The sequence below is a fragment of the Numenius arquata genome, chromosome 1, assembly GCF_964106895.1.
Source record: "Numenius arquata chromosome 1, bNumArq3.hap1.1, whole genome shotgun sequence".
Lineage (NCBI taxonomy): Eukaryota > Metazoa > Chordata > Aves > Charadriiformes > Scolopacidae > Numenius > Numenius arquata.
In genome coordinates this window covers 121,356,432-121,379,894 of record NC_133576.1, presented here as the reverse complement: position 1 = coordinate 121,379,894, position 23,463 = coordinate 121,356,432, and the positions used below count along the sequence as shown (strand labels likewise).

Sequence of the window (23,463 nt, the reverse complement as noted above, 5' to 3'; positions counted from 1 at the left end):
GTTAAATCTTTAAAAACCTTTATGCTTAGGTGAACAGAGGCTTTAAATAAAGTTAACATCTTTGTAAAGAAGTTTTTATTCAGATATTTCTAAATTGTTGCAACCATTTAAAAAATTCATGAGAGTCTAAGAAACAAAACTAGAAAAATACAAAAGTTCACAGTGCTCTTATACTATGGTCTTACAAGGCTTCTTGCAAGTTTTCAATGTTAGTGGCTTTCCTATATATTTTTTAAATCTGATGAAAAGACTTCTGCAGAAAAAGGATGCACATTATTTCAACTCAACAGCATCTTTAACAAGCCTAAAACCACACATAATGCTGGATTTCTGTTCTATTCTTCTTTCAGCACTAGCATACTGGCATTTCTTTGAACGCAACAAAACACTAAGCAACATGAAGAGAGATTTTTTTTTTCCCCTAAGTCTGGAGGGATTTCAACAAACTATTCTTATGACATCTAAATAGCCTCTGTGTCTTTTATCTGGTTGAAGAGGTAAGATGAAAGACAAGAGTCTATTCATAAGATTTAATACTAATGGTTATTTAGCTTTCAGCATCATCAATAACAAGTCCCATTAGTCCACTGCGTGTTTCATGCTTACTGCATATGTGACACAGTTATTTTACAGTTAAAGAGGTAACATTCCTCATTTCTACTGCAAGCTACAATTCACTGAATGCCAGTGATACGAGTTATGTATGAGTGAACCTAGAAAAAAAACTTCTCAAGCCATATGCAAACTGTACTTATTGAACTTTTATCATTTAACTGCAGGCAAAGAATATTTAAATACCCACAAGACCCATCCTTCTAAAGTTTAAGCACTTCAGATTACTGTGAAGACTGATGCATAAACATTGGTATATGCTTTTTTGAAAGTCAAAAGTCAAACATTCATGTATGCTTATTTGAAATTCAAACCCAAGCTATTTATGTCAGAATGCAAAGTTTTCCAAGAAGAAACAGAGAAGAACCCACATATTTCTCAATGCAGTGAGACTCTAATCTGCTTTTTGTGGTTTTCGCTTCCATGTTTGAAGGAGACTTGAGAAATGCAAGAAATAAATTTGATGATGTAATTTTTAAAAGTGAACTCATGATTATGCAATTTAATTACTCCATATTAAAATCAGTGTTGCATTGAAAACAAACTGAAAAATGAGGTTTAAAATAACCTTTTAAAACCTAAGTCTGTGACAGAAAAGGTTTTTTTCTTCTATTCATGTTTCTCTAGTTATAAGCTAGAAGAAGACATACAAACAATACCTATCTCATCTTATCTAAGATGACAAAGCCTATCCCTGGATTTATAGCAAATATGCACCTACTTGTTGGCTACCCTCTTTATCAGTTGAAATTCCAAAGTGGACTTGGCAGATGTCCAAACATTATGTTAGTCAGAGTTAAATGTATTTTAAAACTACAAAACAGTACATTTCTTTAAGACAGAATATGCAATAGGAGACCACAGAGACTGCAGCTTAAGGGTAAAATTTCAAAAAATTGCTTTTCCTAGAGTTAATGCTATTAAATTAAAGTACATGTTAGTACATAATTCCTTTTTGTCCACAGAATCATTAGGAGCTTTTGCTGCTGAACTGTATAAATTAGTACTGACATGACAAATCTTTGTTAGAAGATAATGAGAGCTCTGTTAATATTACCAACACCTCACCCTCCTAAGCTTAGGTAAAAGAATAACTTACATTTGGAATGTCTCTCTTGGCAAGGTGAATGAATTGGTAACTTAATCCTGGAGCTCTAAAAAGGACCAGACTGGTAGCTTTGAGTCACAGACCTACTATCTAAATTGAGTGAAAGTTTGTATTCTGGTGTATCTGGTGGCTTCAGCTCCAGGAGGGTGCACCACAGCACCCTTTGAGGCCGCGTGCTCTACAGAAAGCTGAGGCACAGAGTAGGGAAAGGATGGTGATGTTCTGAGTTTCATCTTGATACAAACACAGGATGGGGTAGGGACATGTAGCTGAACTGGGGAACTCAGATGTGTTCCAGGGCTCATTGCCTCTGACAAAGAATCCCAAAGACCAAGCTCTGATGCCACAAAAGTCTATACTAACTAATGAACATGTGCGTACATATTACAAATGTAGGCTTATTTTCCCAGAGTAATATTAACACCTCGTACACTTTTCAAAAGTGCCATGAACTGCTGAATTATGCAATTATTTCTTTTAAAGCAACATCAGATAACATTTATTCCTTACTGCACACACTGTTAACATAGAAGCCTGATGCTGCAAACACTGAGTCACGGGCACAGACCTACCTAATCCTGTAGCTCCCCACTGAGCTTCTGACATTTAGGACCTGATACTGCAGCAAGTAGCAACAAGTGCCACTGAGAAGAAACCTATCACACAGTGAGACAGGATTTTCGGAACAATGTACCTAACTGATTTTCAAAACTCATCTGAAATGTTAATAGACACTGTCTCTAGATTCTTTCCACTTTTAATTGCAGAATTTGCCTGAGGCATGACTGGAAACCATTCATCACGATTAAAATCTGTAATATGTTCCTTGTTCTCTTACTTGCTTCCTGGGAGATGGTATTTGCTGTGCAATGTCTTGTTTCAATAGAAATTGTAAAAATAATACATATTTTGGATTTTTTTTTTGTTAAGACAGAAGAAGAGTGAATAGATGAAGATCAGGGGCAGAAAAAAGGGTGAAGGAGAAAAAGAAAATAGTTTCTGTCCACTAGCGATGTCCCAAATCTTTCCAAAAGTAAGACTAAATCTTTGCAAATTTTTCTGAGACCACTTCTCTGAAATGCTCTTTGTTTCAAAGCTGCTAGGTCAGTCAATTCATCGTGCCAGGCTTCTATGCCTGGAGGCAATCTAGACTTCAATCTAAGCAGCCTAGCCTCAAACATTGCTCAAGAGCATCCAGCTTTCTGTCATTTCGAGAATCTCCAAGACCTTGGGATACATCCTACAACTCATTCTGGTAAGAAGGTTTAAAAGAGGTATCCATGGTGAAATTAATCCTGCCAGGAACAGCTAGTCAAAAGAACTGTGAACAGGCAAGCTAGTGGGACCAGGAGATCCAGATTTCCAAAAGCAGTCTTTTTTGGCAAAGCCCAGAGAGCCTCAGGTGGACACCAGAATGAAAAATATATCATTTTATGATGAATCAGCTTTAATCATGTAAATTCATACTAAGGTTTTTAATGTTTTGCATGGCACTTTCTTAAGAGGTAGGATTCAAGAATACATCGGGTCTGACACAGACAGGGTAAACTGTGCAGATTTTTTGCTACAGAGGGTATAATTGACAATACCTGAGAAGAAATCTGATGGAGCATTTTCTAAGCAATAGACAGCTTATATTCAGCATTCAACAACATCCAGCATTTCCATTATTTGTGGATTAGTCGGTTTTTAACAACAACTAATGCCATGAATTGCTATGCTGCAATGTCAGTGCCTCTAGCGAGGAAGACGTAACTTCATGTTCTAAATAATATTTTTCACCAAAAGTAGAGAATCCGTAACGAGGACCCCCCTCAGGAGGTATGACTTCCAGTGAAGCGTGCTCTTTTGATTAACGTGGACTTGGCCTCGAAGGCTGAGCACACCCATTCTCAGCATGTGTAAACCTCCCCACTCGGCGCTAAAACCCATTCAGATGAACGGTGACCAATTCCCCCACCCACTGTCCAAACGTGTCCCCAGGCAGCCTGTGTTTGGGCTGCCATCCCAAGTTTCGGTTATCACAAAATGCCAACTGAATATGCTTATGTGCACCATTTCCTGTTTATTCCAATTAATGTTACAAGCAAAGGCACTAGGTAGCCTTCAGAGATTATGACTAGATTCTTACTCTTTTGAATCAAGGACTAGAGCTTTTAGTGCAAAGCCAAATCGTGTGTCTTCCCTGGCCTGCCAGGAGCCCACATGGCTATCTGGCTTCTCTAGCTATATAATTTAAAGCGCTTCAGACTACGTTAAGAAACTAAAGGGGTAGCCTTGCCTGACACATCTGTGCAATGGAAAGCCATGCTACCGTTCGCATAAGGGACTCCAGGTGAATTCCTCGTGGGAGATGCTTTTGCTATCCAAGCCAAATTTAATGCACTTGCAGTACAGGTACATAGAAAGATGTCAGAAAGTATGTTTCTTTGTCTCTCTTGAGGTTATGACGTCATCAGATCATGTGGAAAAATAAAAATAATTTCCATGAGGTAAACAATGACCAAGTAATTTTTTAATAGCTTAATATTTTGATGCCACATGGCATAGTTCTTTATGGGGTTTACCTGCCTGAAGAGCTCCCTTTGAAGCATGCAGGAACATTGCAGCGCTCTTTGACTTAAATTATCTAAAAGCTTTTCAACAGAATTCAACATTAGTCTGCTGATATAAAATATACACATTTGTGTTGGAGAAAATAAGTCAAGAAAAAAATGTGCATTCCTTCTGAACTGAGAGGTGACAAGATTAATGACACACTTTTTTGGGGAGGGATATTAATTTTAGTCTTGCAACTAAGACCAGACTCTTGCAACATTCGATATGCTGCACCCCTGTTACAGAGTATGGCTGCACTAGAAGAACATAGCTCTCAAACACCATCTTTCTCCCTTCAGTTTAGGCGTTTTTTAGTTATTCTGGGCCCAGGGCTCTGCAGACTTTGAAGCTATGGATAGAAAACTTTAAACTAATTAGAAATTCTAGGAAGCAGATGGGCAGGTTCTGATGGTCTGCACAGTCTCTGCGGCTGAGGAGATGCATTGCAATGATGCGATGTTTGAAGGTCCAAGCGTAAAACCTTGTGCTGACCAGCTAAATGGTGATAAATATGTGAATGACTAATGTCATTTACCTCTCTTAGGACAAAAAAAAAATAAAAATGGAGAAGTAGACAAGTTAAAACAACTAATACACAATCAGTAGGAAAATATCCATGTGTGGGTCTAAAAGTATACTTACAGTCAGACTGAATTTTAGTTCAAAAGTTTTCTGTTTAAAAGAGATTAATAGCTGTGTCCCCAAGTACTAGTTAAATGTTTTAAAAAAGCATGTAAATGAGATACTTTGTATGAAAATGTGTTCATTATGGAATCTAGAAGTGTATGTTTAATCATTTGGAAATGAGACAATGCACATATTATTTCCCAACATGAATTCCATTTTAAGAGCAAATATAGAACATTCTGTATTGTCGTTCCTTTCCTAAAAATAGCTGAAATTAATTTCTAAATTTAGCCATTATACAAAGCATATTAAATTAGAGATATTGAAACTACTTGATAACTCATTAATCTAAATTGACAGGCGCAAGAGCAAAGTCCCTGATCTAGAGGACTGGGCTGTGCCGTAGGTATCTGCAACCATTAGCAAAAGGCACATATCACTATTACAGTATCCTTTTAAGGAACTCAGGGCATTAATACAAAAGCAACTAGTGCTGTTCACTGGGGAACACCAAACTCTTCTAGCTCATGCACTTTCCTATGACACTCTACACCACTGCCAGGCAAGGAGTCTGCCTCTCCTCTTCCATGGAGCGTGATCAAACGCCCAGCTGGATGTCTCAGGTGAAGCAGAACAGTTGTGCCAAGAAGCCAGGCGCGGTATTTCCTCTGGGCTACGGGAAGATGGGTGAGGTGAGACAGTCACTGCCTCTGTTGACTTCTGCACCATTTTCTCTAGTCTAGTCAGAAAGAACCAGGTCACCAGTCTTGTAGGTCTGCCTGCATCTCTTCTTCACTGTGTGCATGCACGCCTGCCCTATGAGTAAATCAGATTGCCTGCTTCACAAAAGTCAGCATGGAATTTTGCAGAAGACTGGGTTGGTTAAGGCTGGGCAGATTTTTTTTAGCTTTGCTTCCAGCATCAATTATAATATTGGAAAAAGAAAATCCCTCAATTGAAATATATTTATCTGTATAACCAAGTCCACTGCCATCTCATTCAAGGGCCATTACTAAATGCTGAGATTTTGAATTTTAGATGTGTAAGTCAAAGTCTCAGTAAAAGAGGCAGCCATACAAGTACCCTGGGAGCACAGCAAATGAAGTACTTTTTCTTTTCCTAACACAGTATCCCAATGAGTATTAAATAGTATCCCCGTACAGTAAATAAACTGCTTTATCTGCTTTGTTTTTATGCTTTATCTGCTTTGCTTGAAAGTAATACTATGACTACCATAATTATTAAAAATAAGGGGTAAAAACATATGCACTGACTACATCGTACAGCCAGATTCACTGCTTGGAAAGATAATCAACTTCTTTTGTGAGAGACAGACAGGAAAGAAAATAAAAATTAGAAGAAAAGTGACAAGTTGGACTTTGCCAAGTAGAAATACAGAGACCAGAAGAATTTCAAGATAGCTGTACTCCTCAAAGCTATTTAATTCTTCTTTTGAACAGACTATTATTCCATTTATAATATGCTAAGAAACCATACTAAAGAATATTTTCTGGTTACAACAACTACAGATTTTTCTCAATGGAGAATTCTGAAGACAAAATTTGAAGCATGTCAAAAACCAAAATAGAGACATTCAGGCTCAGGTATTTAATTAGCTCCCAAGAAGCTTATGTGTTTATAACAAAATCTGTCCAACTGTATCAAAGTTTCTCTGGAAATTTTATACTATAGCTGTGCATTCATGCAGAATAAAGATCCTTTTTCTTTTACTGTCATGGCAGTTAAGTCTCAATTGAAATTGGTTTTGAGGAGCAGACAACCCTATTAATCCTAGCTATTTTAATCTGGTGATTGATGAAAAAATTCAAGAAGGGAGATGGTTGTTAGTTAGTCAAACAACTTTAAACTGAACTCTGGATGCATATTGAGGGAGCAAAACCTTTATGCACTGGAAGACAGTTTTAGTTTATGCCTAGTAAATATTAAAGGTGTTAGCAACACTGCCACTTCCATTTTTTCCTCAGGCAGGTGAAAAGTAAAGAACAGAAGCTGGACCAACTCTTTGTAGAAACTGCTGATGCATGATATGTTTATAAAGCAGAACCCTGTATAAATTTCCTATTGAATGCTTCCAGCCTGAGCAGTCACCGTCCCATGCCTAATCACCCATTTTCAGTTTACGGCTAAAAGCAAGTCTGTGGTGAGAAAAATATCCTTCAGCTACACTATCCAATTTAAGCACGCAACAAAAGTAGTGCTGCTGATGCAAGCAGCACCTCATAGTAATAGCTGGAGATAACCCATCTGTACTCTCCCCCTCTTTTGCTCCAGTTCATCGGCTTCTTCTGAGGCATTTTTGGTATGGTCAGGACTTCCCCCTCTCCGTTTTCCTTCTCATTCAGTCTCATCCAGGCTACAGATTATGTTGTCTCTGTGCTAACTAGAGACTGAAGAAGAGATTGCAGCTAGCAAAGACTCCACTTGGGAAGAAGGAAGGTTACACTGGCAGGATTCAGGGGAAAACAAACAGAAGAGAGCAGGAATTTGCCTGCTCCTCTCATTGATGAGCCACATCTGCCATTTGCTAATGGCCTGCAATCCAGTGAAACTGCTAACCCAGCTGGAAGATCATACTCTAAGATTGTTTCTTCTTCTGGTCTGCATCTAAGCCATTTCTTTCTGGAAGAGGACCTGACTAAAGTAAACCTTGCCTTTGTCACCTCAATGACAGCAAATACATTTCAAACCAACTCAGAATAAGCTGATATTACTGCAACAGCAGCACTTAAGTTAGTTTAAGGTATCAATTTCTATTTGCAAAGCCATCTTCTCTTATATGGTGATATAGAGTTTTTTCTGAGTTTTTCATAAATAGGAAAGAGTCGAAACAAAGCCTTACAGAAACTAAATAGCAGAATGACCACACAGCAACAAAATACATTAATTGCATACGTTTCATCAGGAGATCCAGAAATTGCAAACATTTCTCTTTCCCAGTTAGAAAGTAGTTGACAAATCATGCACTTTTTTTTAATTGAAGTACTAATATTGATGCTTATATACTTATCTAAAAACTCTGAAAAAATAAAAGTTCATGAGAAATATGACAATGCTTTTGCAAAGAAAAATATATCTCTATTTCATACCCGAAATACTGTTTCTTCTCCAGCTGTTTTCACATCATCTTCCTTCCCAATGATTCTCTGTAGCTAAACATGAAAAAATCCCACAGGAAAATTACAAATCTGGTCTTACATGAGTCTCCTTTTTCAGAAACTTGCATTAATTTCACCTTTTCTTAATTATAAAGTCATTACGCTTCTGCAAGGTTCTCTAGTCATGACAAAATATTTGCATACTTAAGGATATTTTGCTATTCGGCCACACTTTTTCCCAGGAATGTCTTATCTACTGTGGTTAATACAGCCAAGCACAGCATATGAATCTATCTCTTGCATCCCAGCGCTTACTCTATTTTTAGAGGAGATTTTCTTGCACTAGAACCTTAGCATTCACTCCATAAGATTTTGAAACTCAGGGATATAACATCAAGAGTCATTTGGCAAATAAAAATTAACCTGTGATTTTCATGCTCTCCCCTAGGCAGCTTTACATAGTTCTGCTACAGAGATGATCTTCTAGACATGAAAAACATACCTGTTCAAATGAGGCACTATACAACCAACAACAAAGAATAATTTCATGAAATAAGCAAATGTATTTTCAGAACTGGCATTAAGCAGAATGTGGTTTGAGTTTCTCCTCTAGCCCACAAAAAAACGAATCCTGAATATGTGAGCTAAGAAGATTTTTAGAAGTAGTGAAACGACTCACTTTTAAAAACATAACTTTCACTGTCCCAAGTACAGCTTTAAGGTAATATAGAACATGCACTAATTTGCAGCACCTCAAGTATATCTCAGCTGCAAGGTTTCTTTGACTGTATTTTAGCTTGGGAGGTCAACACTGCCCCAAGAATGACTGATTTAACATAGCACAAGGTATACTTACCTTTCACAGACATTTGCACGAACCCTCAAAAGGACAGCAAAAATGAAAGAAAAACGGACTTATTATTATATTTCAGTATAGATATGGACTTACACTGAGTACTCTGGATTTGGAGACTTTAGGAAAGATGCTTTTAAAGCTCAGAATTTTTGAAGCTGCTGGCTTGCTTCTCAAACATTTCTGAGTGACGACTCACCCTGCCCATTGAAACCGGGAAAAAAATCCATGACCAAATTTGCATAGCCATGATTTTGTGAGCTTTTCAAATCTCTTCTTAGGGCCTTATTTTTTTCCTTTCTTTGTTATGTTGTTCAGAGAAGCAATATGTAAGTAAGTAGTGAGTAGGAAAGAACCGCTAACTGTTCATGTTGCCAAAGGTCTTCCCTTGGCCTCCAAATTTCCACTAATTCACCTGTGCTGTTTTTTTTTATAGCCTCAGTTTTTGAGTTCCTCAGGATAGTTACTTTCTATTATTATTTTTGAACGGCATGCCTTGATCGTATTTATCAAAATAAGTACTGTAAAACAAGACAATTAAACAGTACTTGTTCTTCAAAGTTTCTTCGAATTATATTTTATTTTTGATCACTTGCAAAATGATTGACTAGTGCAGTAAAAGCATTATGAATTCCTTCACAGCAAAATAGCAATGTAGAGGTCTGGATAAAAACACAACTGCTCGTCCACATTCTCACTGAAAAAATAAATTTCTTCTTAACTGAAAAATCCATCTTTTGCTCACACACAAGAAATACAACTGCCAATACTTTCCAAACAAGAGAAAATATGATTTTTTTCCTTTGTATTTTATTTTTAAATAACTCTTTAAAAAATCTGCAGAGACTACTAAAGAGCACAGACACACAGCATAATTTTTTTTCACAAGTGTTCTGGAGGATTTAGTTTATTGTTTTCTTATACTGTATGTAAATCCCTATAGTGCTTGAAACTATTTCCAGTAGTTTGCAGATTTTTTCCAGCACAGTGCAGCAACTACTCACAGAGGGAGAAGAATTCTGCCCTCGAGAAATGGACTCTATTACTCAACTGCTCCACGTAACATTTATCTGTATTTAATATTTATATCTGTTCATCACTGGAAGATACTAATGGCTAATTCAAAGATAATGAGAACTATTATGCACAACTGATGCCTCTTTACTAAAGACTACTAAGAAGTGATCTTTTCTGAACACAAAAGCTGGCAGAAAGGCTCCAGTCATAAAAAAAGAAAAAAAAGAAAGGTGATTTTGCATCTTCCAGTGGTTTAAGAGAGGTTAGTGCTGGTGGATGGTCTAGGACTGCAAAGGTGTTCTGCACCAAACCACCACAACTGCTGACAGTGTCAGGTGCTGGTTCATTCTGTCCTAGATGAATCTCTACAAGTGTTTTTTGGTATCTGCTGTCCAGGAGAAGTGTATAAAGACAGTCTATTTAGAAAGCCTAAATCACATAGCTCTTGCATGTGTGATCAGAGTTACCCTACCTCCATGCCCAATAGTTTTGAACTGTCATTAATTTTACTTAGACAACTTTCATCAGGACAGAGTCAGGGAAATTCCTCACTTGCTGGGGATTTTGGGATCTTTGGTAGCCTTATTCTTGATGGGAGGTCTCAGATTAATGTGCATGGGTTATTATGTGCACATCTGGAAATCCCCCTCACCAAGTTTCATGTGAATGTCTTGGAAGTGCGGAGTTCACAGAAGTATCTTACTGTCCTCAAAAAGATGCAGATAATATGGCTCTGAGAAACAATTCTTTGCACTCTGGCAGGGGCTGATTAAAGGATGGCAGCTAACATCTGTGAAAATGCCATTTCTACCACATTTTCTTCATCCTGGAGTTGCAGGGCAAAGGAACAAATCCTTGTGGTTGCCCACCTCAAAATACAGATTGCTGTGATTCTGGGCCCTAATACTGAAATGTTTCTTATATTGTGAATGTTTACCACTGAAACATGGAAGTATCAGAAATTAAAAACAGACTGGCTTGAATACAAAGAAGTAGGAAGGAGAGAGAACAGGAGTCTGTCCCTGGGTAGGGACAGAATTTTAACTCCTACTGGAAAGGAGAAAAATGTGCACAGAAATGGAAAGGCTATGGAGGACAAGATAAACTCTCTCCTTCAAAACATGGAATTGCATTCAAGATCTCCTTTGCTAGCAAAGAGCACTGAATCTACTGCGAAATCCTGCATTTCACACTCCTTCAGTGTCTGATCCATACAGGTCTGAACAGCCTATTTCCATCGCGTGCTGCAGGCACAAAGGACTCGGGTTGTCGAGTCTGTTTGTCACCCTTCTACTTTCCCGAATGATTCACGTGACACATCTTGTGCCCATTTATCCAGTAACACATGAGAGTTGAGATACATGCAATTCAAAGAATGATGGAAATTTTGCAAACAAAAAGGCAAAGTTCTTACCTCAAAGAATTTACAGCCCAGATCAACAGATAGCGTAGACATACATAGATGTCTCATCAGTAGAGGTGACAAAGCAAGAGAATGAAGTAACACTGACATTTCTTTTCCCATCACATCCTGCCTACTAATTACTGATTCTTCGCTACTCTTCTCCTCTGCCCTTTCCTTACATACGTTTCCTAATATTAATGTCAAATATAGTGTGGAAATAACTATAGAGTAGGTCAGATATATTTTTATGAGTGCCAACTGGGACAAGACAAAGGACAGATTAGCCATACAATTTACTAATTTATTTGATATACAGAAGCTTTCTACGGTGCACACAGAACTAGAGTATACAGAGATTGACACACACACATTTTTCCAGATTCTTATATTCCAAAAATTTTATTTTTAAACCTAACCTATAAAACCTAAGTTTTGCTTTAAAATAGTCACTGCTTATAAATGGTCAGTAAACAGTCCTGTGAGAAAACTCAGCTTTTGACTAGCTTGCGTCCTGTGGGAGTTCTTTGAATTTAATGATTCTTGTGAATGGACAGCAATTTATATGGTTGGTTTTTATACCATTCTAGATTAAGTTGCCAATACAGCCCATAAAGGAACTGCAAAGTAACAATCTAACTAGTATAATTTTAATTTAATTTGATTGCCTTATAAAGAAATAAAATTATTTTTAATTATTTGAGCAATGTTTTCATCTCTATTTTTGATGACTTTCTGTTGTTCATACTGGCTGATTCAATTAGAATTACCTGAAATGGGTAAGGGATATATATATATATATATATATATATGAGACATACTGCACATTTCCTCAAGAGAGTTGTGCTGTATTTCTGCAAGAATCTCCTTATTTGCTTAACTGACACAGCACCTATTTAAAGGAAGTACTGCTAACATGGCATTGTGGTGTAGAGGCACTACAGGCTGAACATGTTCACTTGTGTTCTTGGACTTACTTTCCACTGTAACATAGTTTTGTAGATGACCAATACAGCCATAACAGACATATTTCGGTGATCAGGGCACTCTAATAACAATTCAGATTGTATCAGGTTTAGTAGGTTAAAAATAAAGGCTTCAGTTAGAATTGTATTTCTTTTTAATCAGCAGAATAATTAGTATTTTAACAGAGCAAATTCTTCAAGCTTAAGAGATTTTGTGTAGCAACAAATGAGTGTAGGGTATCTGCAGGCTCCGTTAGAGGCTTCTGGGAACACTGTCTTGGGAAACAGTCTAATTTCAAGTACTATTGTCAAATAGTACTACTAAGTCTAAAAGTATTTTTACAATATTTTAAAATATATTTAAGTATGACTCATCAATTGTAATCCTGCAGAGAGACAATTCACTGAAGAAATGGCTATCAGTGCAAAACACATGCTAACAGCTATTGTATCATTAATTCAGAGTCTAAGCCTATAAAAGTACACTTAATTTTGGTAATTTCTCTATCAACAGGTGCATCTTCATAAGTTTTAGATTCTACAGTTCTCTAGAGTTGTGGCATTGATGATCATCTTTAACTTTATCCTAGCGACAGAATACAATTTGCATTGTAGTAGCCATTTCAGCTCCTTATAAAATTGTCTCTCCAATCACCTCTAATATGAATGAAGGATCTGAATTAAGATGAGGGACTCCATTAAAAATTATGCTTGTTAACTTGGCATTCGACTTTTGACAAGAAGTATTTAGTTAACAGTCTCCTGATAAATACTTAAAAGATGAATAAGCTATATAATTAAACCTATTCTCCTTTAAAACATCAGAGCAAGATATTCTTCATTTTTAAAGCAACTGCCTTTTTCCTTCATATTTTATACAAAATATGGGAAAAACTGCTATTACTCTCCAAAGTGTGAATTGGTAAAAAAACTGTGCAACAGCAAACAAAATTAATAAAAACGAAGAGAGGAAAAAAACATTCAAAAACATATAAAAAATTTAAAAATATTTAGAAAATAAAAGACTTTTCCAGATTATTATTTAGATTAGCTCCTGGGATTAAGGGATATACGGCAATGCCTACCTTCCCAGTAACAGATTTTTAGACACAAGTAAAAGGTAACATTTATAAAAGTGGATTAAAATATAAGAAGTACTTCTATAGCAATGCTTTGGTATGGGCATAGGTTGGACTGAAAAATAGGCCTGAAGGTTTTAATGAATCTTCATTTAGCAAATATAACCCATGGAACTATTTAAATGCTTTAAAATTAATATGCATATAAATACACATACCTTAAAGAATTCTTTCTTTTCAACTTGTTCATTGCCATCTGTATCCAACATTTTAAAGGCAATCTGAAATCCAGTCTGGGGTTCTGCAACAAATTGCCAAAGAACTTTATTGTAAATACACACACACATACACACACACTTACGTTAGAACTTAAATATTTAATGCAAAAGGAATATTGCCTATGGTTCAGTTCTCCATTGTTATGCACGTACATGGTATTTATTTCCAGTAAACCACACGTACCTCCTCCAATATAAGCAAACTTTTTAAACACCGTTTTACTACCATTTCAAGAGATAATTAATGCGAGGGCAAAGCAAGAAATACCAGCAATGCCTAAGTACAGGTCTTAGATATTCTTAGATATTCTCTATAGATGTCTCCATAATCCCATGTCACTTCTGAAGTCTAGCACTGCCTTGTTTATTAGAGCTTCTTTTCAGGTGAGAAGACTGGAAAGTGCTGGTTGAGAAAACCAGCACCAGTTTCAACGAGTACTGGTTGAGAAACCAGTAATTACTCCCAAAACTGCATGAAAGAGCTAGTGTACTCCTCAGGCAGTTCTTGCTGGCATTACTGTATGCCAGTATTTGCAGAGTCTCCCCTGGTCTTCCCCAGCAAACAGACTGATCTTGTAATCGTGGCCAGTTCTCGGCTTCTGCTCCCGCTGTGTTACCCCCCAGCCTTTTTTTTCCTTCTCTTCTCCTTCCTCCCTAAACAATGTACTTAAATGTTACTGAGATGTAATAAATCACTTTTTCTGGCCTTTTTGGACAAAAGCATGTTTTGTATCACTCCCATCAAGCTGATTTTTTCAGGAATTCGATAAAATTTTACCCTGCATTTCCTTTACCCAGTGGATGTTTCTTTTCAACACAAAAACGTAATGAGTTCTGAATCTTGCAGGCGCTATAAAAACACAGTGTGTTTTGAGCTCCTTCCCACAATTTCCTGATCTTACTTTGCTTACAGGAGGTGGCCTTGCGCATTAGCAAGCCCACACAGGAGCAGCATGACACTGAAATGTAGTTACAGTTCACTGCAGTAGCAAGCGCTTATCCCAGTGATTTCTGGAGCAGGTGAATTAATTCCACAACCCAGTCAAGTCAGGCATTAATATGAAAGCCACAGACTTAGCGTCTCTAGAATATATTCATGTTTCCGAGAACAATGTTGGACTCAGGAGGGCAGTGAAGCAATATCTCTAAAAAACTCTAACGCCTTCGGAGTTTTTCTTTTGGAAATATATTTTTCCAGCTCCGTCCTGTAAAGTTTTAAGTCTTGCTTTTTTTTTTTTTAGAGAATCTGCAAATGGAACAAGTTAAAGAAATAGTCCGTCCCTGTTACGTGATAACAAGATGGTTAAAGAAAGTACTATTTTTACATTTTAGAAGTAACTACATCTTCAGCAGCCAACTAACGCTCTCTGTGGAGCAACCTTGTGATGCAGGGATATTTTATAAATACCATTGCAATCTGCATAGCACAGTCCTTCCCCAGCAACTGGGTTGTGATAATCAAAACTTTCTTTCCATGGAAATGCTACACACCACATTTGTGTTACTAGTACAAAAGCAAGAAAAGCCTATCCTATAACATATTTAGAGAATAAAAGTAATTGATTTATTTAACAGTAATTCATATCATCTGGGTTGCAATTTTCAGATAAGAGAGCTGTTACTGAAAATACAGGACCTAAAGCTTCTTACACTGTTCCGAGATGACATACTTATCTGATATGATGTAACCCCAAAGGTATGTGTTCGTAAAATAAGCATAGTTCAAAGACTACCTCAGATATATTTGTATTTAATTAGAATCAGGCAAAATTCCAAAATCTGAACAGAAGAGCTTCATCTTGGCTGTGAGCGCAGGTTAGACTTAGGTGCTTCCCCTCCATCTATTCCTACATTGACCAAGCTGTCAACTTGTGTGACTGGCTAATTGAAACAAAGCTTTGAGTAAAGGTGACAACTTCAGTTCCTGGGCTCCTTCACCAGGCAGGGATTTAACAGGAGTGCCTTTAAGCAATTGCTGGAAATTAAATTCAACAGAGCATTGGAAGAAAAAAAGACAATGATGATTCAAGACACCCAGAGAAGAGAAAAGGTGATCACGGGAGGCAAAATAACACCTTTGTCTACTGCAAGATTATATTTTCAAGTTCAGTGTTGCTACGGCCAGTGCTTTTGTACGAGAGAAAGCATGGTCTGGTCAGCAGCGTCCCAGAACCGGGACTCTGGAAACTTGGTGACTCTTTCCCTGTTTCCCTATAGCTCTGTTGGTGACTTAGAAGACATCATTTAAATATTAATGGCTGCTTTAAGAAATTTCACATTAATTCTCACTAGTGAGAGACGTTGTATAACTGGGGGCTGACTGACATGGGATACCTGTTAGGCAAAGACAGAGGCACTAACACTTGTTGACATTTGCTTTCAAACTGATGGGTTACGATAACCCTCTGTGTAACCAAAGCAGCAACATTAGCACTGCATTTTTATCCTGCATCAAAAGGCGCCTTTGTTTTTGCAGTTCAATACATTCCTATATAAATTCTGTGAAAAACAATGTTACTTGATTGTCTGGAGAAGTGGAACAACTTGCCCTGATACTGCTTCAATTTTCTAATGGTTTCAGCCAATAAATCAGCACGAATTTACTTTCAGCTGCCACAGATTTTTAAAGAAATAGAATCTTTGGCACCTATTTCTGCAACTTTAATTAAGGTATTCTTCTGAAGTTATGTGGTTGTGTTTATTTAAAAAAAAAATCCCTCTTTGAGTTGCAACAAATGATTTTAAACCATCTTTCTAACTGGGCTAGACATTATTTCTGATTTTAGAAAGCATTTGAACACATGGTATAACTCATGTTCAAGCTGCTTGTAGCACTGGCAAGTCACTACTAGTGAAATAGTACATTTGTATGGTAAATATTAATTTATAATTTATAATTCATTAATTTATAAATTAAATTAGTAATATTTAATTAATTAAAATTAAAAATATTAACCTATAATTTATAAAATATTAATATATTAATTTATATATACTATTCAATATTGTGTACTAGTTGAAGTTCCTAGTAGGAACCAATGCAGTTCTGCTGAGAAGTGACATAAGCTGTAAAAGGGCTGTGTGAGAGGTGTGTACCAACAGTCATCATCTGTGAAGACTGGACTCCGGACACCAACACTACTTGTTCTTACTACACTGTGAAAGAGTGGGTTTCCAGAACAAGGAAAACTTGTTCATTTGTTTAAGTCCCTGCCACGGTCCTCACAGCCATGGAAGTGATGAGGTTCAAGCATTGACAGTCCATTGAGTTAAGAACAATTGCTTCCTCCTCTCCTTTCCCCATCCACTGATACCATGAGATCTAGTATGCTTGGTTCTGTCCCTTGCTTAATATGTTATACCTGTGTAAGTCAGTCAAACAAGACTGCATGTGGACTATTACACAGACATGCATGCGGACTACTTCGCTACCTGTCTACGGGTGTCGCTGCGTAATGCTCACTGCATACACGTTATTTCAAATCTCAGTATATTCCAGCATCACCTATGCTTCATCAGAAGAGCACAGGTGGGTGGCTAGCATGGCACAGAGTGAGCATGAGTGAGGAAACCCAGAAAATCCAAGAATGATTCCACGCACAAACAAAAAGTGCCTGCTGTTTGCAGATAAAGCAAGTACCAAACAAAAAAGTTTTTTTTAGAAAATTGTCTGATAGAGAAAAAGGAAGGAGGCAAAGCAGGGGGGCAGAAATACAAGCAAAATACTTGGAGGAAATAAAGTCAAAAGGAACAAAGCAAAAAAAAAGGATTAAAAAGTCAAACAAAAAGACACTGCAGAAGTCAGCTGTTTATGTGTATCACCCATTGCATATCTGAACACATGAATAATAAGCAACAACCTTTCAGACACCACTACAGATTTTACAGCACTGCATGAGCTATAATTTTAATGCCTCATTGTCCAAGCTGACTAAAACTATTATCCAGAAGACAAATTATTTATCTTCCCCCACTGTTCTTCTTCCCTTATTGTATAGTCCTGTAACCAATGTCTCCCCTCTGTCAAAATCTCTTGGAAGACTTTACTGATCCCACGGTACAAGGACTATAATGATTTTTGAAGTACTGCTATGGACCAATGATTACCCTATGGAAGTAAGTTGCAATCAATTAAAATTATATCCGTTTACATTAATGCCTTATCATTCCATATACAACAGCTCTTTACATTTTACTATAATGTGGAAATTTGGAAGTTAATATCAGAAAAAGTTGAAAAGAAAAAGAAAAGCTGTTAGTAGCTGAGTATTTACACATACGTATTTTAAATATATAATACTTACTCGTAAGGATTGTCAGCAAAAATAGGTACTCTGCATAAGATATCAACCCTGAAATAAAAGAGTTAAAAAATTACTTGCAAAAAAACCCCAAGAAAACTTACAGCAAGACTTGAAAGATCAAATCTTATAAATATAAAAAATGTAGTTTAACATCATATTAAATAGGTTATTAAAGTAAGCCACATTATTATTTAATAAAGTTTTTACTTCTGCTTTTAGTGCTTTGAAGGTAAAATTCCCTATCCAGAGACTCATCAAGGTTCATGTCTAATCAAGAAAGTACGGTTTATTTGGCATTAATAAAAGGCCTACACTAAGTCTTTGGATTCTCACTGAAAACATTCTATGTTTATATAAAAGGAAAATAAATTAAATGCGTTTTGTCACATTTAGTACCTGGAAGGAGAACTACTCTAACGTTACCCTGAAGGATCAAAGTCCTCCATCCTTTGGCAGGCTCGCGAAGGCGGAGAAAAGCTTCCCTCTAATTCTCAAGGGGAACATGGCAACACGCAAAGCTGCCAAGCTGCTAGATTGTGCTGATAGTACTGCTGGGCCGTGTGCCAAGAGGAGGCTTCTCTTTTTTTTTTTTTTTTTTTTTTTAAAATAGGAACATGTCCTTTCTACAAGGTGAAAGTATTTTCCCCCCTTTTGAAGGAAAATTCCAGTGTTTTCCTTTGAAATACCGCCTTAAGTGAAAAGCCTGAACAAACACAAAGATGTGATAGCGTCAAAATAGAGCGTACAAGCTAAAGATAGAGCGTGCATAACGAGGGTGGTTCAACAACAGAATCTGAACCATCTGCCCTGCAATAATGTTTGGAGAAAAAATGTAAAGGGCTTTTTTCTAAATCACTTTTCAAAATAACTGAGCTACTTTTAACTCGTGAGCTAAACATTGCATAATGCTGAAGCTGCTTAAAATAATGAAGTTCAAACATGCCTATCTGTGCAAAGATAAACTATTTTTTATAATTTATATTTAGTTAATTGATAGATAAGAAATCCACTTAAGCTTCAGTGATAAACAATTAACTTCTGATAAATCACTATGCAGAGCCAGCAGCATTTGTATTTGACCTCAGATAATGACTTAACACTTTAAGTTTAAAGTACCAGAGTTTAGCAATATTAAATTGCTGAATGCAAGAATCTGAAAATCCAAGAACAAGTCTTAGCTAAAGACAGGTCTAATGCTGATCCTGTTGCCAATTCATTCTGGTTCCATATCTCAGCTGTCCTCTCCATCAAAAGAGGGCTATTCACCCTATTATCCAGCAAGCATCACATATAAATCAGCACAGTACTACAGTCATACAATACACCGTGGAAACAAAAAATACTTTAATCTCAAAGATTTAGTTTTGCTTACAAGTTTTGGGGTTACTGCCATTGCAAGAATGTAAATTATTATTTGCATTGCTGTAAAACTTGGGATCGTGTTCCCAGACAAAGTGTCCAGGATTTCTACAAATTTGAAACCAACCGACCAGAAAGAACTCTATCCCATTTTTTTAGCTCATATGCCTAAGTATAAGACAGGAGAAAAAAAAAGGATAGAAACAAATAGGGAAGGCAATGAAATCAAGCAAATGGTGTGGTGGGCAGTGATGAAGATCCCTGCTCCCTAACTTGGTTTTGTGTGTGACGCAGCAACAGAATGTTTAAAGGAAGAATATAAATGAAGAGAACGAGGTAATGTTTCAAGTCTGTATAGAAAACACCTCCCAGTCATGGACTGCAATGGCATCAGCACAAAGAGCCTTGCCTGAAACTTTAACCAGTAAGGATGAAGGAGAGGTGGGAGTCTGCCTCTTGGTTGCCTTGAGATGCGCTGCACAGGGAAAGTCTAGGGAAGACCTGGAAAGTGAAGACAAGCAGCTTATGCCAGATAAAACAGAACAAGGAGAGCCCAGTGTTGGGCTACAAAAGAAGAGATGACACACTCAAATGAGTCATGTAAGAAAAACATATTTCTTGAAGCATTTGAAAAAATATTAACAAGGCAGATTATGTTAGGTAAAGTCAGATAAAAAAAAAGTTGTAATAATTGAGATACAAAATGCTGAGCACCTGGAGAGTTTTATCTATATGGGTAGACAGGAAACATTGTACCTTATAACCTTATATGTACCTTATATGGAGATGGTAGGACATAAAGAAAAGACCAATTTAAAGACAACACTCTGCTTATTGGCTCAAGGGAGAAGTATGATGGCTCTATTCACTCGAATTGCAGAGGGCTAGAAAGAGCCTTGCAAGAAATGGCAGGGGCAAGATACAGACTCTGTTTCCATCATCTTAGTGTAAACTGATTGAAAAGTTGCCATAATGAAATAAGTAAAAAGGTAAATATAATAAAAATATGTAAAAAAATTATTGATTGTTCTTTAAAACCTGTCTCAGTGCCTTAAAGCAAATCCACAGCCTGTCTGAAATTTTCTGGCAGAGTGATTATATTAAAATAATTTGAGATAAGATTTATTTTTAACTTGTGGACTCATTTCCATAAAACTTGTTCTGTCTATTACATTTTATTACCTGTAGTGACCAGCCAATTTACCTTATCCATAAAGTAAATTAAATATTTTGGTAATTTTCTTTTTATTCTACAGTAATCATTACAAAGTTACTAAAATTAAAAGATGCAATGCAACAAATTAAAAAAACAAAACCAACATAGAAAATGATACTCATGTCCAAGCAAAACTAAAAAGTTAAAAGCTTCACATACTGTTGAATGAGTCAGCACACTTACAGCCAAGTATTTGCAGTTAGCATTGGCAAAATCCTGTCATTTTCTAACACTAAATGAACCTTCCCTATCCCTCCCTGGAAATCTCAACCCTCAAACTTTATAGCAAATGCTGACAGTACAATATTCTTATTGCTGAATAAATCATAAGTATACCCACAAAATATGACATGAATTTTAAAACTGCCCACTAGAAGGCAGAATTCCCTAGCGTTATGTTTTACAAACTGGACAGATGATAGTTTTCCCTCTACTTGGTATTTGAATAACAATTTGAATGTAGTTAAAATAATCTCAGCTAAACAGTGCAACAGGTATAGATTAATTTTTCTGGTACTTGTAAAAGCAGTATTTAATGCATAAATATTTACATTTTAAAAATGTAATAATAATGCATCTCAAAGCAAAAGCATCAAAGTCATTAAAGAGGCATCATGATCTAAAACTGCAAAACCTCCATGTGTTATGGAGACATATGGATGACTGCACTGAATGTTCCTGCATCACCTCAAACTCCTACCTGACCTTTGAAGGACAAAGTATATGGACTCACAGTCCTAAGCAAGGGGAGATCAATGCTCTGTGCAGGATGCAAAAGACACCAGGCTGAGCGTATCTTTGAGCCCACTTTCTGCCAAGCAGTCAGCTGGGAGAGGTGCAATAAAAGGAGGATTGTGCTGATTTACTGTTTTCACTTTCTCTTAGTGGATTCCCAGTGTTCCCAGGCAGAGTGCTTTGGGGATTTGCAGTGCCAACCACTAGAAAAAGAAAGGTCCTAAAAATGCAGGGACAGAGAAAGAATATACAAGCATTAAAGACTGGGAATACTTTAAACCCAGTCCTGGGAAAGCACATGTTGATCAGTAATTTGAAAAGGCAGGGAATGACTATTCAATACAAAATCTAGCCTTCCCTAGGAGAGGAAAAAAATGTTCAACCTGTTCAGAGATATTTCAGGGCAGCTGGGGTATGTCGGGGCTTGCAGGCAAGCAAGGCACCCAGCTGAAGACCCCTCCATGACTACACAAGGATGCGAGAAATGAGCCACAAGCAGAAGAGGCCATGAGGCCAAAGGGCTGCAGGCTGAGGTCCAGGGCTGCGCTCTTGGCACAAGCTGCCAGCCATGCCCCTGGAGCTGCTGTGCGTGGAAAAAGCGTGGCTTATGCCTGCCAAGGAACTGCAGCAGTGCAAATGCAGCTTTATTTTCCAGAAACGTCCATGGGGTAACGGATTCAGGCTGAACTCTACCATACAGAAAGTTTGTGAATAGATGCTGTCAGTCTTTCTCATTAGTTTGCGGATGTCAGTCTTTGTTACTGGTGAAATGGTTAATTACTCATCTATTTGGTTTCCTTGATCCTCTTGTTTGTTTTCTCCCTTCAATTAATTTATGCTAATGAGGTGTTTATTTGGTGTTCTTTAATTCCCTGTTGTTATACAAACAATATCCCAGCTCTCAGAGTTTTCTCTTTATGTAGCCCAATATAAGGTGGAAATGCTGGGTGAAAAGAAAGGAAACACATCAGTGCTGTGAAGGGCCACTGAGCTCCTTAAGAGGGAGAAATAAGTTCAACTGCTCTTGGAATCAGGGATGCCACTTTAACATAACTAGATACAAATTTTATTTTTATTCTTAGTTTCCATGCATTTAAGTTATATAGTGAAACAGCAGCTTATTAACAAGTCTTAAAAATACATTCTGTGCTGAAGTCATCCCTTTAGCTCCTCTTTCTTCCCCAAGTAGGCTTTCTGATTTCTTTCACGTCTCCTCCTGCACCACACAAGGCTTCCAATTCCCAACTCTGCCTCTTTACTCTCTCTTGCATAACTGAGAGATTTGCAAAGGAGGCAGCTACTGGCTCGATGGGGATGGAGTCAAATCCCCGAAACCTTCTTTAAAAATATATTAAATTCATACCATATAATATAAAGCAAGACGTACTGTTCAGCATCAAAAGTGCTCATTACCTTTATCACCAAGGTCTCTAAAAAAGGTCGGTCCTGGTTTAGCTTTGGCAACACGCAGCAGTGCAGCATCTACCTCCTTGAAAGACACCAGCAAGAAAATATAAAACCAGTTTTGAAAGAGAAGTCTATTCAGTTGAGTAACAGAAAGAATGCAAGTTCTTTTGAAGAAGGAAAGGAACATTTTGCTTACCTTTTTTGTCAGTTTCTTGGCTGAGGCTTTACCTGTAATAAAAAAAAAATCATCATCATTCAATAACAAACTGACTTTAAACTTTGATCAGGTTCTGTGGCATTTCTTCAGATTTTTATGGGAAAATGCTAAGTAATATGAAACAGAATATTTTGCAACAGGCAGTTTGTTTCTAATTCCCACAACGATCAAGAAAGGGCAACTTCTAAAAATAATATGAGCAGTCTGTTCAAATGTTCTTGCAACCTAGATGAAACCACAGCCCACTTCGGTATCCATGACTGACTTACTAGTGTGATTTGCCTACTGTGAGCTACAAATGTAGTACAGATTCCAAAGCAAGATTATACAGTAGGAAACAACTGTAGTATTTACAAAGGGATTTGCATGCACACAGAATAATCCTTCAAGTGCAGTTTGAGTATGCAAAAGCTAAGAATCATAGAATCATAGAATCGTCTAGGTTGGAAGGGACCTGTAAGATCATCTAGTCCAAACATCAACCTAACTCTGATAAAAAAAAACCAAAAGAAAACCATACAACGCCCCCCTGCCGCCATTACTAAACTATGTCTCCAAGCACTATGCCAA

General features: G+C 37.1%; 1 protein-coding gene across 1 annotated transcript in view; it reads right to left on the bottom strand.

Moving 5' to 3' along the window:
- The window catches only part of MICU2 (mitochondrial calcium uptake 2), a 147,250-nt gene that overhangs the window by 17,258 nt on the left and 106,529 nt on the right, over window positions 1-23,463 (bottom strand). Inside the window, exons 3-7 of the mRNA XM_074160345.1 lie at window positions 22,873-22,904; window positions 22,683-22,758; window positions 17,960-18,007; window positions 13,596-13,678; window positions 8,053-8,115 (exon numbers count right to left, since the gene is read on the bottom strand). Of these exons, the coding sequence (XP_074016446.1) occupies window positions 8,053-8,115; window positions 13,596-13,678; window positions 17,960-18,007; window positions 22,683-22,758; window positions 22,873-22,904 (302 nt within the window). The remainder of the gene's footprint in view (window positions 1-8,052; window positions 8,116-13,595; window positions 13,679-17,959; window positions 18,008-22,682; window positions 22,759-22,872; window positions 22,905-23,463) is intronic.